This window comes from Corvus cornix, chromosome 7 (assembly GCF_000738735.6).
Source record: "Corvus cornix cornix isolate S_Up_H32 chromosome 7, ASM73873v5, whole genome shotgun sequence".
NCBI classification, from domain to species: domain Eukaryota; kingdom Metazoa; phylum Chordata; class Aves; order Passeriformes; family Corvidae; genus Corvus; species Corvus cornix.
In genome coordinates this window covers 17,305,795-17,319,898 of record NC_046337.1, presented here as the reverse complement: position 1 = coordinate 17,319,898, position 14,104 = coordinate 17,305,795, and the positions used below count along the sequence as shown (strand labels likewise).

At 37.4% G+C, this 14,104-nt stretch overlaps 1 protein-coding gene across 4 annotated transcripts in view; it reads left to right on the top strand.

Moving 5' to 3' along the window:
• The window catches only part of KCNH7 (potassium voltage-gated channel subfamily H member 7), a 218,502-nt gene that overhangs the window by 147,432 nt on the left and 56,966 nt on the right, over positions 1-14,104 (top strand). For 3 of the 4 annotated variants that reach the window (XM_039554788.1, XM_039554790.1, XM_039554791.1), the window contains 2 exons: positions 2,620-2,643; positions 5,667-5,881. In XM_039554788.1, coding sequence (XP_039410722.1) covers positions 2,620-2,643; positions 5,667-5,881 — 239 coding nt within the window. The remainder of the gene's footprint in view (positions 1-2,619; positions 2,644-5,666; positions 5,882-14,104) is intronic. The other variant, XM_039554789.1, reaches the window with a different exon arrangement.

Sequence of the window (14,104 nt, the reverse complement as noted above, 5' to 3'; positions counted from 1 at the left end):
TAGAATTAGTAACCATCCTTGATGCCATCTGCTTACAATCATGTTAGAATTGGGCACCTTATGCTGAAAAGATGTTTAAATTTATCCAGCAAGTCCAAATTGCCTTATTCAACAGTGAACCATAAAACCCTATTATTCCTAAAAAATATTCCATGCAAGTTAGGCAACCAAGATTCCGCTTAAATCATCTTTTCTGGGCTTGTAGATTCTGAACAGGGAGAATGCAAAGCCCTAAGTGCAACAAGTAAAAGTAAACCACAGTCCCAAAGGGCTGAACTATTACCAAAGGAAACGCAGGGTTTAACATATTTTCCCATTCCATTTTTATTTTGAGTTTTCTTAAATCATTCAAAAACTACTACTCTATCTGAAAATGAAAGTCAGGATTCAATTTTTTCCTATCCTTTCCAGTTCAAATAATATTAATTGAATCAGTAAAGCAGAATTCTGAAGGAAGAGAATAACATTATTTAGCTTCATACTAACTACAGTAATTTACCCGCAGTCAAATTTTAAGATAATGCAATTGAGAATAGAAATTATTTCATGTGTTAAATTAATTTACGTAGCCTCGTTGCCTATCACTTTAAGATTATTTTCACTGTGCCCACTATATGCCAAAAGATATTACAGTAAAAATGACAGCTTAGGATTTTAAATTCATTTGAGTGTACTGGTTCAAATTCTATTCTAAATATTCCTATATGACAGCAAAAACAATAGGGCAGGAACTGTCTTACACTCACCACCCAAAATGCAGCCAAGCTAGCCTCACCTGAAACACCAGCAATCCAGATTTTGCAGGCAGGTACAAGTCCACAGGGACTCTTCAGAAATCTTATTGTCTTCAGAAAGTGGACTCAGCAAGATTGCTGCTGCCTTCTGAAACAGCAGCAGACTTTTGAGCCTAACTCAGCCTAATCTCCAGTACTGCTACAGATGCCTGGTACAGGAAGGTATTGGTCTGGGAGGAATTAACACTCTTCCACACCCTGGGTCCAGAGGGCCCAGCTTGATGCGCTGTGCTCCTCAGTGCTCAGGAAGCTGCGGAGAAGCCAGCGAGGCAGCAGGTGTGACGAGGCCCAGCACCGCCACGGCCTCTGTCCAGAGCAGGGCTGACCACTCTCCACAGGGACAGGGCTGCTGTCAGACAGCCAGGCCACGAACGCCTCAGCCTCGGAGGTGGCCTGTCAGCCCGGCACAACACAGGTGAATGTCTGTGTGAGCCCAAAGCACCTTTGAAAGCTGGTAAACTGGTCACAGTGGGTATTGACACCAGGAGCAAGGCCCCATTGCCTGCCAGACCCACCTCACACCCCTCAGAGCCGGCCGCGCAGGGGCACGACACAAGGGGCCGATGGTTTGGGGATCACATCATTACCACGTGAACCAGCGTGGTTTTTACCTCTGCACCTGTGCAGCTTCTTTAAAATAATAATAACAACAGCAATAATAATATTCTCCCTGAAAAGGTTTGATGTCATGAGAGGATTCAGGGCCAGGTGTGCCTGTGAGGACAGAAAGCTCTGCCACTGCTTCCTTGCGGAAAGGCACCTAAGACCTGAAGAAAGGTTTAAGGTATATCTTTCTCCAGCACTTACTCAGAAGGGCATTGCTTAGCTTGCTGCCATGTTAAAAGCTTTTTCTCACGTGAGTCTAGGCAGGCATGGGGCCTGGGGGTCTGTGCTGGGCCTCCTGTGCAGCCCCACACCCCATGCAGCCACCCTGCACTTCAGCTCTGTGTCTCAGCTTCTCTTAATTATGTGGGACTAATTGCCTCTTCTTGGCACTTTCATCCTCCAACCCAGTGCCAGACTTGTGGAGAAACAATTTTATCATGTTTCTGTTGAGGCAAGTTAGCTAAAGCCAGTTGTACTGCCGGATGATCTACTCCAAACACTTTTACATATTATCTCAATTGTCAAAGTGACTTCATCTTCACTTAAAGTCTACATAATACAATCAAGGAAGTGCAACAATATTTCAATTCAAACCATGCACACTTTGAAGATGTATTTTCTGCTTTTTCTGGTGTAGATTTTAGTTGTCTTTTTTTCTCTTTTTCTTCACTTTTATTATGCTGAAAACCAGACAATGGTCGCAATGTCAAAGGTAAAGTATACATCTACACTGTACCTTCCAGTGTTTCAATCAGCCACACTTTTTGGCATGTTACTTTGCCTGCTGTATGAAATGTTCAAATGCAACATTCTCATGTTGACATCTTTAGGGCTAGGTGCATTACATAAATTATATTTGTTAAACATGCAGTTTGTAACTCTTGTCTCAATGCACTAACTATGAATCACTGGAAATAGTGAAGGCATAGTTAAACAGCCTTTTGACTTGATTATCTGTTAACTCAAAAAAGGAAGGGAGGGAGGTAGAACATATCACAGTTACTTAACTCAGTGCTATTGTCCTTAAGCAGTCAAAACTTCTGTTGAAGCTACCAGGAGTTTTACCCATAAAAGGATATATGATTGTATGGGGATATTAGCAAATGACTGTTACAAGGTGCTTAGTTTTCGGTTAACTCTCTCAAAAATTAAATAACTGATAATCAGGACCCTTATGGAAGTATCTTCACTTATTCCTCTTTTGTCTCTTTAAAACTAGTTTCACGTTCCTGGATGGCAGGGGGTATGGTTTCAAGCTTCCTGTAGCATCAAAATGTGCATGCATGAACTTCATTGCCAATTTCATGTTTAAATAATATGTAGTGCAATTACAAAACTATTTCTTTTCACCAGCACTGAGATACATCTTTTAGAAACAATTTGAACATAATCCATAAATTACTTCCTCCATTTCTGAAGATCACTTACTGAAGTGTTCAGTTTTAACTGCCATATTTCTATCTGTGGGAAAACTGGTTTGTGACTTCATGCATGATGCAAAAAGTGTGTGTACCTGGTAAAATCTCTCTAAACTGCATGCAGTGCATGACCTAGATTCTGTAAAGCAATTTGTGGACTACAAAATCATTCCGTTTGCTTCATGTGTATGTTGGCAAAATCTTGGGGGAAAAACACGCAGTTTCTGTGCTATACAATAACGTTTATAAATGTATTTACTGCTGGTGGAAGATGATGAATTGGGAGCTCAGGAGAGTGAAATCATTTCTCAATGCATTGTGTAAGCAAGGACAATGAAATCCTACCATACGAATGGGGAGCTCAAACTTAACCCGAAAGATTCTCCTTTTTTAGGCTAGGCAGAAGCAAGTCATTCTCCCTGCTTATTCAATTCTTTGCCTCTCTGTTGAAACTGTCAATCAGGGTGCCAATTAGTGTCAATTGTGATTGTGATTTGTTATGGCCCTCTTTTTCTGCTTCCTGCTCTGACACAGTCCACTCGCTGTCCAGTATCAACTCAATTTTTGTCAGCGTGGGCTGTACTTAAGCTAATACTGTCTTTCAATCAATTACCATTGTCAATTATACCTTTCACCACTTTCTAAAGCAAAAGAAGGTGGGGGAAAAGAAGCGAGGTTTTATTCTCATGTGCAATGAACTAAGCCTAATATCATGCTCTAGGACATGAGTATTAGGTGGCAAAAGAGAGCATAATCCCCTTTGGAACTGAAGCAGTAAAACATGTAAATCCCTGAAACCAAAAGTTCAGTGCAATTTAAGCATCTATAAAGTTACTAATAAAACAAATTCTTGCCTCCTATCTAATCCCAGATTTGCCTAAGATATCTTTATTTCCTCTTACCTTTGAATTCCTAAGGTATCAAGAATCTTGTTCATCTGACAAATGATTCCAACTTGATATCCTGCTTACATCTAAACTAATTCAATACTCAGACACTATTGCTACAACTAATAGGGAAGCAGGGCAGAAAAACTGCGGTCTGACCATATGAACGTAGCACACTCCAGCCAGATTAGTCACTTCACTTATTTGTGAGGAGATTGTGAGCCCTGATATATTTTGAACACTAATTTTTAGTAGACTCATGCAGGTGATGTGAAAGATAGATTCAGGTCCCACCTGGGCCAAAAGGCATTTGAGTATAGTATCACAATCCCTTGGTGGTGTCCTCAGTACCAAGCTTTTTACCATTCCTTGCAGGTGAAAGGTAGTGCTTTCTTCCCTTTTCCCATGAAGCTGTGCAATAAAAAATACACTAGGAGAAAAAGAACTGGTTTGCAGTTTAATTTTTAGAGAACTCATGCACAAATTCTGGTTTGCACCCAAACTTTTAGTCTAGAGTATCATGCACTCCCTTGTCTCTTAAATTCCTTTCTGTGCAGTGGCAAAATTTGAAATGGAGTGATAGAGATTTTCTATCTCTGGCCAAGATTAACATACAATTAGCAAGAGTTTAGGAGAGAGAAAACATGTAAAAATCTCTATAAGCTTAGAAAGAAAATTAAACATCTGCTTCAGCAAGCATTTGAAGCCAGGTGTGATGGAAAATCAGCCCTCACTTCAAGAATTTTGCCAAAAAAAAAAAAAAAATCAGCACAGCCTAATGCATTTCCCCACAGCCATCCCCAGGCAGGCAGCTGGTTGATTTGAATTTCATTCATTCACACATTGCAAATAAAATCAGTGCTGACTTTGCGATTTACCCCATAGGCTTAATCCTATTCCATTGCCTGTTCCAGAATCAACATACACATTCTTGTTCTCCTCCCAGGAAGACAAAAGAAAACCTCAAAAAGCAGTACAAGAGAAAAGCATCACATTGTTGCCCTTAATAGAATTAAGATGCAGTAAGGTTCTCATGTAAATCTGAGAAATACCCTTCAACCCCACACTTTAGGTATATTGTTACTGACTGCAAGACCTGGGTTTTTTCTTAAATCCCTAAGTGGATTTATCTCTCATTCTAAACACCTTTATAGTTCTTTTTTCCAGTATTGTTCTCAAAAGCAACTTTTTCTTGCAATGAATACTTTTGGCTTCCCAATGAACCTTATGATGACAGTACAAAACAAGTATTCTTATCATTTATATTGCTTTCTTGTTAAAAAAACTCTGTCCAATAATGAAAAGAATATTTATAAAGCATATGTACCTCATGAAGTATGCAAACTTCATATTTTTTATCATGATGCACTAAAATAGTATAAAAAGTCTATTTATACTCCATTAATATTCTACCTATGAGTATCCCTATAGTTTCCAATATTTTGTTAGCAATGACAATTGAAGAAACATATTTTGTGAGTAATTCTACTCAATTTTCCAGTTTCTTTGAATTATCATGTGAGCATGAGCAACATAGGGATGTGATAATAGAGCCTTTGCTAATTCCAGGCACTCATATAATCATGTGTTCTATTTCCACTCTTATAAACAAATGAGCATATAGTCTTTATATTCAGCCAGAATTACAATAAGAGCACACCAGCATTCCCAGTAACATGAAAACAAGTAAGGATAGATGCATTATGCAATTTGGAATCCATTGATTTTATAAAAAATATTGAGGGCTACCTGTAAAGGAAATGTCATATTTATAGCCAATATTAGATTTGAATCTTATTAGCAATAAAGTTATTTTTAAAATGTAGATAATTTTTATTATTAACAATTAGTATACAGAAAAATCATTTTTAACGACCCTTTTAACATATCCCACCTAAATATTAATGATAATTTATTTCTCTGCATTTCTCAGATAATAAATGTGTGTTCTGATTTTTCAGGGCCTTTTAATCATATCAAGTCAAGTCTGTTGGGATCCACATCGGATTCAAATCTCAACAAATACAGTACAATCAACAAAATCCCTCAACTCACACTGAACTTTTCAGATATCAAAAGTGAAAAAAAATCTTCATCTCCTCCTTCTTCAGAGAAAGCAATTATTGCACCTAAGGTGAAAGACCGAACGCACAATGTAACAGAGAAGGTTACACAGGTAAGGTAATACACATTACTTTAGTACATTTTCAATTTTTTTCAGTGTATTCAATAGTTTGCTACTCTTTTAATGAGTGATTTGGCTATCTCCAGGATAATTTGAAGACATTACTAAATTACCTCCAATTCAGTTGCTTATGAGGTAGTCTACAACATTAGATGATACTGCTAACAAACAAAACTTTTCAGCTCTCTATTTTTTATTGGGAAAGAAATGTAGTGTGCACCAGGTGTCCCAAATAAGATCATTAATTTCAGTGATTCCTGTCATTCGTAAATGGTAGTTTCATTCTTCTTAATTTGTTCTCAGCATTATGAATTGCTGATTAGTGTAAGGCACAACATGATAACAAATGGTAGTTGATTGTGCCGCTGTATCATAATTACATCTCATAATTTCTGTTCGAGTTCTTTGGCTTTCCATAATACTTTTTCTTGTAGGTATCTTTTCTACATCTGTGCATCAAAAAGGCTGTCAAAATGAAAAGCAGATACCTTTGGACTGGATGTATGATATATCTTGTGAACAAGGCATATAACTGAAAAAAAAAGAAAATAATTTAAGATAGCATATTTCTTCACTCTAACACACATGCAGTGCCCTCTGAAGTCAACAGAACTTTTCAGCTGATTTCAGTATTATTATATTTGTGTTATAGTCTCATATGGAGAGTGACTGGGCTAGCAATGTGCAACATACTGAAAAAAAATATCAAGAGATGACAGTATCCCAAATAACTTTTATAGGGTTAGTAAGCAGAGGGTTGGCCCTTAAATGCTCAGACAGACTGAAAGAGGTAAGAAGTTCTTTGTAGTAAAATGCAGATAAATATTCTATAAGGAAGATCTTGCCAAGAGCAGCTTTTGAATTAGTCACAGAATGATAGAATTTAAGATCATCAAGTCCAGCCATTAACCCAGCACTGACAAGTCCACAACTAAACCATGTCCCCAAGTGCTGACCCACCTTCTATAGATCAGACTGCAGCTTCTCTACACTGGTGCTATGAAAGATTTTGTCCATGCTCCTACTCCCTTTGACAGATATAAAAAGGAATGTATTTTACACCGTCCTAGAGAAATAGGGATAAAAGTTCTATCATCTCTATTTTGAGATCAGTTAGTGCCTAAAAAGTAATTGGATTTTTATCTTTCATATATTTTGCCTATAATAGCTAACTTGAATCTGCAACCATTGTCCTTTCTTCTCTGGTCAGTTTTGAAAGATATAATCTCTTCTGGACCCATTTTGATATGTTTTAAATTATTCATAGTAGTTATACATAGAAATCTTTTCACAGATAATATGGCAAAAAGTCAAGTTACATTAAAAAAACCTAATTTTTATAAGTTATATAAGCACGAGGCAAGGTAGGTCTTTGGGGCTTGTTTTTTTCTTTGTTTTTGTTGTGGGGTTTATTTTTTTAATTCTGACTGGCTAATTAGTGCCAGAGTGATGAGTTTCTATATACTAATGACACTGTTAGGGGTAGAAGGGGGGCAGAAATTATTTTTTAAATCTATGTTTATTCTCCATATAATTTAGATTTTATGAAAACTGCAATGGAAGGGGCATGGATCAGCTAGTCTTTCCAGGAAAATTGATACCAACTAAATTCAAAATTAAATTTGAAATGCTCTATAAATCTTTACACTTCACAAGGGCCTTCCAATTTAATTTGACATTGGTTTATGTCCTTTTCTAGAATGATCTCAACCATTGTGCAGAGCACAATTTGCATAGCAAACTTTGATGTCATATCATTCATTATAATTGGAAATAGTTCCCTGAAGCTGCTGCTTTTTATGCTATTACGTTCACTTGTCAATGTTTTTAGTTGCTGCTACATCCTAAATTCTAGAATTAGGTATGAGTAGAAACTCCTAGGAGGTATAAATAAATGTAGGTCTATGGTATTATGATGATCAGGGATCTAGTTAACTAGTGATTCATGAATTAGATGAAAAATAGACATTTAGAAGATAAAAGTGGCTAGTTTGAGTTCTGTTTATGTTTCTATTCCCAGTGATTTCACTATATTTCGTAAGAGTCAGCTCTTTGAAGGTTTCGCTGCATGTCTGGCTATAAATTTCTTTGTAAATCTTTTCCTAGGCCATGGATCCATTATGTATCTGAAGAATAGTGCAAAAGTGGGCTTGGAAGGTTTGAACACAGTGTTGAGAATAGAATATGGTGGAAATGTTAGATGAGGTAGTTAGGATATGTTCATGCTGGCACAGCCTCTGATAAGGAAATCTGTCAAACAGTATCAAAAATACACAGAAAGCAATATGACCTATTTAATCTATGGGGCAATATCAGTGAAAGAGCAAATGAGTATAAAACAGCCATGGTAAATTTAAAGGTCACCCTTAATCAGAGTTGTGACATTCTGAAACAGCCTTCTAATAAAAGAAGTAGGGCAGGAATTCTAAGTGTTACTAGAAAGAGCCTGAGAAATGTAGTGAAAGGATACATAACATGCTGTATTTTCTGGGACTGCAGGACTTGATGACATAAAAGGCTTCTCCCAGCCACATATTTTACCATTCAAACATACATACATACATCTCTCCCTTTGTAGTCCTTACTGTCTATCTTTCTCCCTTTCCTCAGTTTTGCTGAGAAATTTGATCCTGCTGTTATAATCTGACAATTCCACTACTATTACTCCTCACTGTGCAACTCAAAATACAGAGACTCTGGTACGCACCACATGAAAGTATCAGTGAGCTTCCCTGTTGGATCACTGCACTCTGGATTCTCTCTCATTTATCAGTAATATCAAACCAAGTACAGCATCACAGGATGCAACAAGTTCTTTCCAAAGACAACAGCTGTAACTTCTTTAATATCCACAAGCTGGAGAGGTAATTCAGGTCTTGAAGACTGAAAAAGGAAAGGGTGGCACCTAGCCACCTTCAGAGGGCAGACGAAGAATAATGAATAAAATAAATAAAAGAGTCATGGCCACTGTGTTTAGAGGAAGTGATGCACTTTGAGAAAGCATTTAAAGAGGAGTAAGATACTTCAGTAGAAAGATTTTAGTGGAATAAGTTAGAAATAGAAAGTAGAATAAAGTTTAGAAAACAATTTCAGAAGAAACGGAAGATGCTGCGGGACAGTGGTTTATACTTTGAGTGAAAAATCTGGGTTATAAATTCTACTGCAAGGAATTCTACTGCAAGGAACCTTCCAATACTGTTTTACCACTTAACAGGAGTGTTCAGGACATTAGGTAGAGATGAGAATGGCCTTAAGGTATAGCTTGCGGTGAAGAGGTGCACATGTGATGGTCCTGAATAAGTAGACTCCCTGACTGCTTTGCCTGGATTTTCACCTCGGGCTTCACTGATCATAACTCCTTGTGTAATGCCAAGAAGCATAACATCTTCGGGATGCTTGTTTCTGCATAATATTGACTTTTACTCAGAGCATTAGCCAGTAGTAGCTGCTAGATAGCCCTGATTGATAAACTGGCATTGTTATATTCCAGTGCAGATATTTGTCATTAAATTCACATTTCCATTCCACTTTAGAAAAAATTGTTTTTTAAAATGTTTTTCGTTATAATTTCCAGAGGTGTTAATGTCACTCTCTTCTAGAAGAATCTCAACTTACTTTCTTCCATTATTTCTTTTTTACAGTCTGTTCAGGGGGATAGTGCAATTTCTGCACTCTTTTGTACTGACAGGTTCAGTTGGGGTCCTGACACTGATTGTTAGAAGGAGACAAGTCTTCCTAGAGGCACAAAAAGTAGACTTTTATTAAAGAAGGCAGTAGGGCAAAAGTCTGCCATCTGTCCCTTAACATTTTTTATGAACTCATAAAGGGAACTTCTGGCCTTAAAATTGCAATGTGCAAAGACACAGCAGGAACTATTTTATCTTTTGTATAAATACTGATTTATTGTAAAGCTTCTTACACATCCAGTTTCCACTGATGTACAGCTGCAAAGTTGTGAACTCTGTTGTAAACAGACTCATGAAGACTAGAATAGTCAGTATCTGTGCTTATTTTTAAAGAAAAGAGAGAATTCTGGAATGCCCATAACTTAATACTGTCAACAAATAACTGTTCCAGTTAATAAAAGTATAAATTACTGGTCTCTTTATTTTGTTGCTTAAGAAAAACTGCTTTGTTGCTTTCGATCACTAGTGTTCAGAGATTATTTATCTCCTTGAAATTCATCAGTCTGAAGGAATATGTAATACACAATATGTATCTGTTGTTTCTGTTGTTCATGATTTATCTCAATAAATGACTTACAGGAAGGTAAAACTCTATGATCTTTAAACTTCTTGTTATAATAGTTTTCAAAACAGTTTCATTATCTGCCCACCTCTAGGAAACATATATATACCCAAACTGGTCATATGGCTGATGAAATGATAAATATATACCTTGACAGGCTACACAGAATATTGTGATCTGATTTGCAGACATGCCGAACACCCACACATCTTCTGAAAATAGAGCTGCCAGTGAAGGGGGGGAGACAAGGTGGGGGGGAGGGTAGTGTTCATGTATGAAGTGATAGACCTTGTAGTTCCACTGCATGTTTTTGTAATCTGGCCAGCCTCTATTTAGTTCCCCAAAAGATTAAGAAATAAGTAACCATATTCTCCCAAGGCCAATAATGCTGTTGATATAAAAAGAACTATTATATGATCATAACTTCAAACTGACCTTCAGGTTTTCAGGCTAAAGAAAACTACCAGCATCTAGGACAGAGAGGGGCAATATAAGACCTAAAAATAAACCAAATTATCTATCTATACGTTTTCAGCAGTCTGATTCAGCTGACACACTGTGCTGTTTACATCCTGCAATAACTCACATACACATAACATTTCAAGGCTGTTCATTTTGCATTCTGCATAAAGTAGGAAATTCTGAATACAGAGGAAACAATTTTGATATCTTCCAATTACGCAGCAAGATTATATATATAATAGTGAAATGAGGGGGTAAGCAGAGCCAACATTTCCTAGTTAATGTACGGAAAGTTTAAATTTACTCTGAAGTGAGAATCTTCTTTTTCCTGTTATTTGTCAATTGACATAGTTTATACAGGAATCATTCCCTTTCTTTACAATAATGCTTAGCACCCTCATGCAATAAAATTTCATCTTTTATTGTCTTTATATAATTAGACTTTGTAATTACTATAGATGTAATTACAGAAATACTATAAATGTGTGTAATTTCATTGTCATTTAGAAGGTGTGACACACTCTATGAAACAAAGAAAAGCAAAGAAACCGTGGTGAAAACTAATAAAAATACTTCAGTCCCAGTGTGGTCACTGTGCAAAGGTGACCTGTGACCTGCGCAAAGGTGTCACCACAACTGGAAAGTAGTATCTTTTGCACCAGAGCAAATAGTTATTCCAAATGCATGGAAGCAGAAAATAAAGCCCACTGTTTTGATCAGTTTCAGAAGAAAACATAGTATTTTCATTATAATTATTTAGTGTTGCACCAAGTAATAAAAATAAGATTCATAACAATTGTGAAAGATAAAATATTCCTTCCTTAGAGTAGAGCCTCTTCTTTTTGTGACAGCAGAATAGGCTCAGGCGTCTGAACTGCTGCAGTGTTTTGAGAAGATTTCACAACATATGGTAGAAATGGAGCAGTCAGAAAGCCCAGCTGCTTTGCAACAGGCAACCTGGATGCATCCTTAATTAGTCCATGTCCTTCCCTCAAGATCTACTCTTCTGAAAAGGGGATTACCTGATTTTGCTGAGTTGGGGAAAAGTATCCACTATCTTCTATGAATTACACTTTTGAGTAATCAATGTTTTGTGATCTCTTTGGTTTTACTGCCTTGATGCTGACCTTTGTTAATATTAGAACATTTGCCAAAACATCATTCCTCTTCTGATGCTAAGAAGTGGGAGAAAATAGGCTTTCAGACTGCATTGTAATTTGTTCTGAAAATAAGGAGTTGCGTGTAAGAACCAATACTCTACAAAGCGAGTAAAGCTGATTGAAATCATGCAAGCAGCATTTAGGCAAGCCTCATTTCTCTGGTCTAGAGCTATAAACATCCACTTCATGGTGGATTGACCTTGGAAGTTTCTAAACTTCGTAGGTTACTCTGCTGAAACCAACAGTTTTGACGCCCACCAGTACAGTCTCACCATGAACTGCAAGTCAAGCCCCATTAAGATCCAGAGAACTGTGAGAATCCTCTGATGCATTTGGCATGCACAGTCTGGAATAATAGCTTTCACACATGCAGTTATAGTTGCCTTAAAACAGCTATGAAAGAAGTCACAGTCCCTCCTTCATGTAACCTTAGACCCATGCAAAAACGTAGTGTGGAAGAGACCTCTAGAGGCCATCTAACCCAACCTCTTACGCAAAACAGCACAACTGCAAAGTTAGATCAGAGTCCGGTGGTTACCACGTTAACTCAGGACACAGTTTCTATCTTTAGGACAGCATAAGTGTATGTTTTCCCAGACACAGACAGCAATAGCAGCTGACGTGTGGAGAGAGGAAGGGAAGAGGGCCGAATGCTGTGGATCTCATGGGTCACAAAGAGCTGCTATTTTTCAAGGATACTGCTGGTGTAGCTAACATTCAGGACAACCTCTTAGAAAGAGGCAGTCCTGGGTTGTAGTTCCAGAGTATTTTGACTGTTATTCATCTTACATAAATGACCATCTGTTAAAAAATCCACAAAAATAACCCTGGGCATCACGGACTCAGACACAGGACTCCCTCCCTCTCTAAGTGCCCTTACCCTCAAATGGTCTGAACTCTGCTCTAGTGGCAGGCACCTCACATGTACATACTGAAGGACCAATGTTGGATCTAGCCACAAAATGCCATAACCTGGACAGGCAATGTTTAGCATTTACCTGAAATTATATAGTCACACCTATTAGGGGTCATTTTCCTCAGAAAAAAAATGGCAGGTGTGGTCAGCTAACAATTTAAATTCTTTTCTCTTTAGTGTAATATTAGCTAGTATGCAAACTGAAAAACTGGTGGGTAATCCAATGATTAATTTTTTCAAGGAAGTTTGTACTCTCCCACATATCACTAATGAGAGAAATTGTGCATAAATTAAATTTTAAAGAGCAGAAAGTTCCTGCAATTTCCAGGTAGTATGATGATTATAAAGCAGCTATGTTCTAGTACTGATTATAAATGAGATCCTTAAGCATATTAAGTAGAAACAGCAGTGAGGTTATTATTCTTTTGGCCTGGGCGGGGGGGGGAGGAAAAAAGCATGTGGATTAGTTGTTTTTGATGCACTGGAGCTGAGGAAAATATTTTCTGGTTAGGGTTTGATAGGGTTTAGCATTTTTTTCCAAGTAGTAGAAATAGTAAGAAAAAGACCATTAACCCAAATCAGCATAGTGTGCTGTTTGATAAATTCTGAATGCCCTCAAAATTAATAAGCCGAACGAGATCATTTTTCTCATTTATTACTTGTCATGTGTTAGAATTTGGATGATGCTTTCAGGTTGTAACTTGTAACAGGATCAATAGAGAAGGGCAAACCCAGGATAGTTGAGTTAATGCTTGTACAAAAAAAAAAAAAAAAAAAGAGGGAGAAGACTCCTTAAATTATTGAAATATCAATAAAATCAGTAAGGGAAAAATCAGGGATCAGATGTATGAATCAAAATTCAAAGGTTCGCTGAATTCCAAATATTATGTTTAGGAAATAGATATAGTTAATAGATAGCTATAGTTAATAAATGTGGAAACACGTATTTTCAAAGCATTTTTCGAGGTTTATGGGTGGTATTGGTGTTACTGAACATAAAATTATTGAGCATAGCACTGTTACAAACCGGTTTAACACAGCAGGCCAAAGGAAACTAAGTCTCTGTGAATAAAACAAATTGGACCCAGAAAGGTTCGAAATACACCCAAAAAACCATTATTAAAACCAATGGAGGTTAGATGTTGGTGCCAAAAAACTGATATATTTTATTTAATAGTAAAAGAGGCAAAGAGAGAGAAAGAAAGATATAAGAAAGAAGGAAAGAAATAAAGTGTGCATGGGGGGTGGGGGGAGAGGGAGTGATAGGGGTTAGGTAGAAACACATCTCCCTTCCAGGGGTCCCAACGATGTCTCGTTGCTCCCCTCCATCTGGTCTTCTTGGTGGTGATGGTCCCCCGCTGCTGCCACGCGCCAAAAAAGTATAGAATCCAGTGGATTTAATATACGTCTGGGCCAGGTGGGAACGCC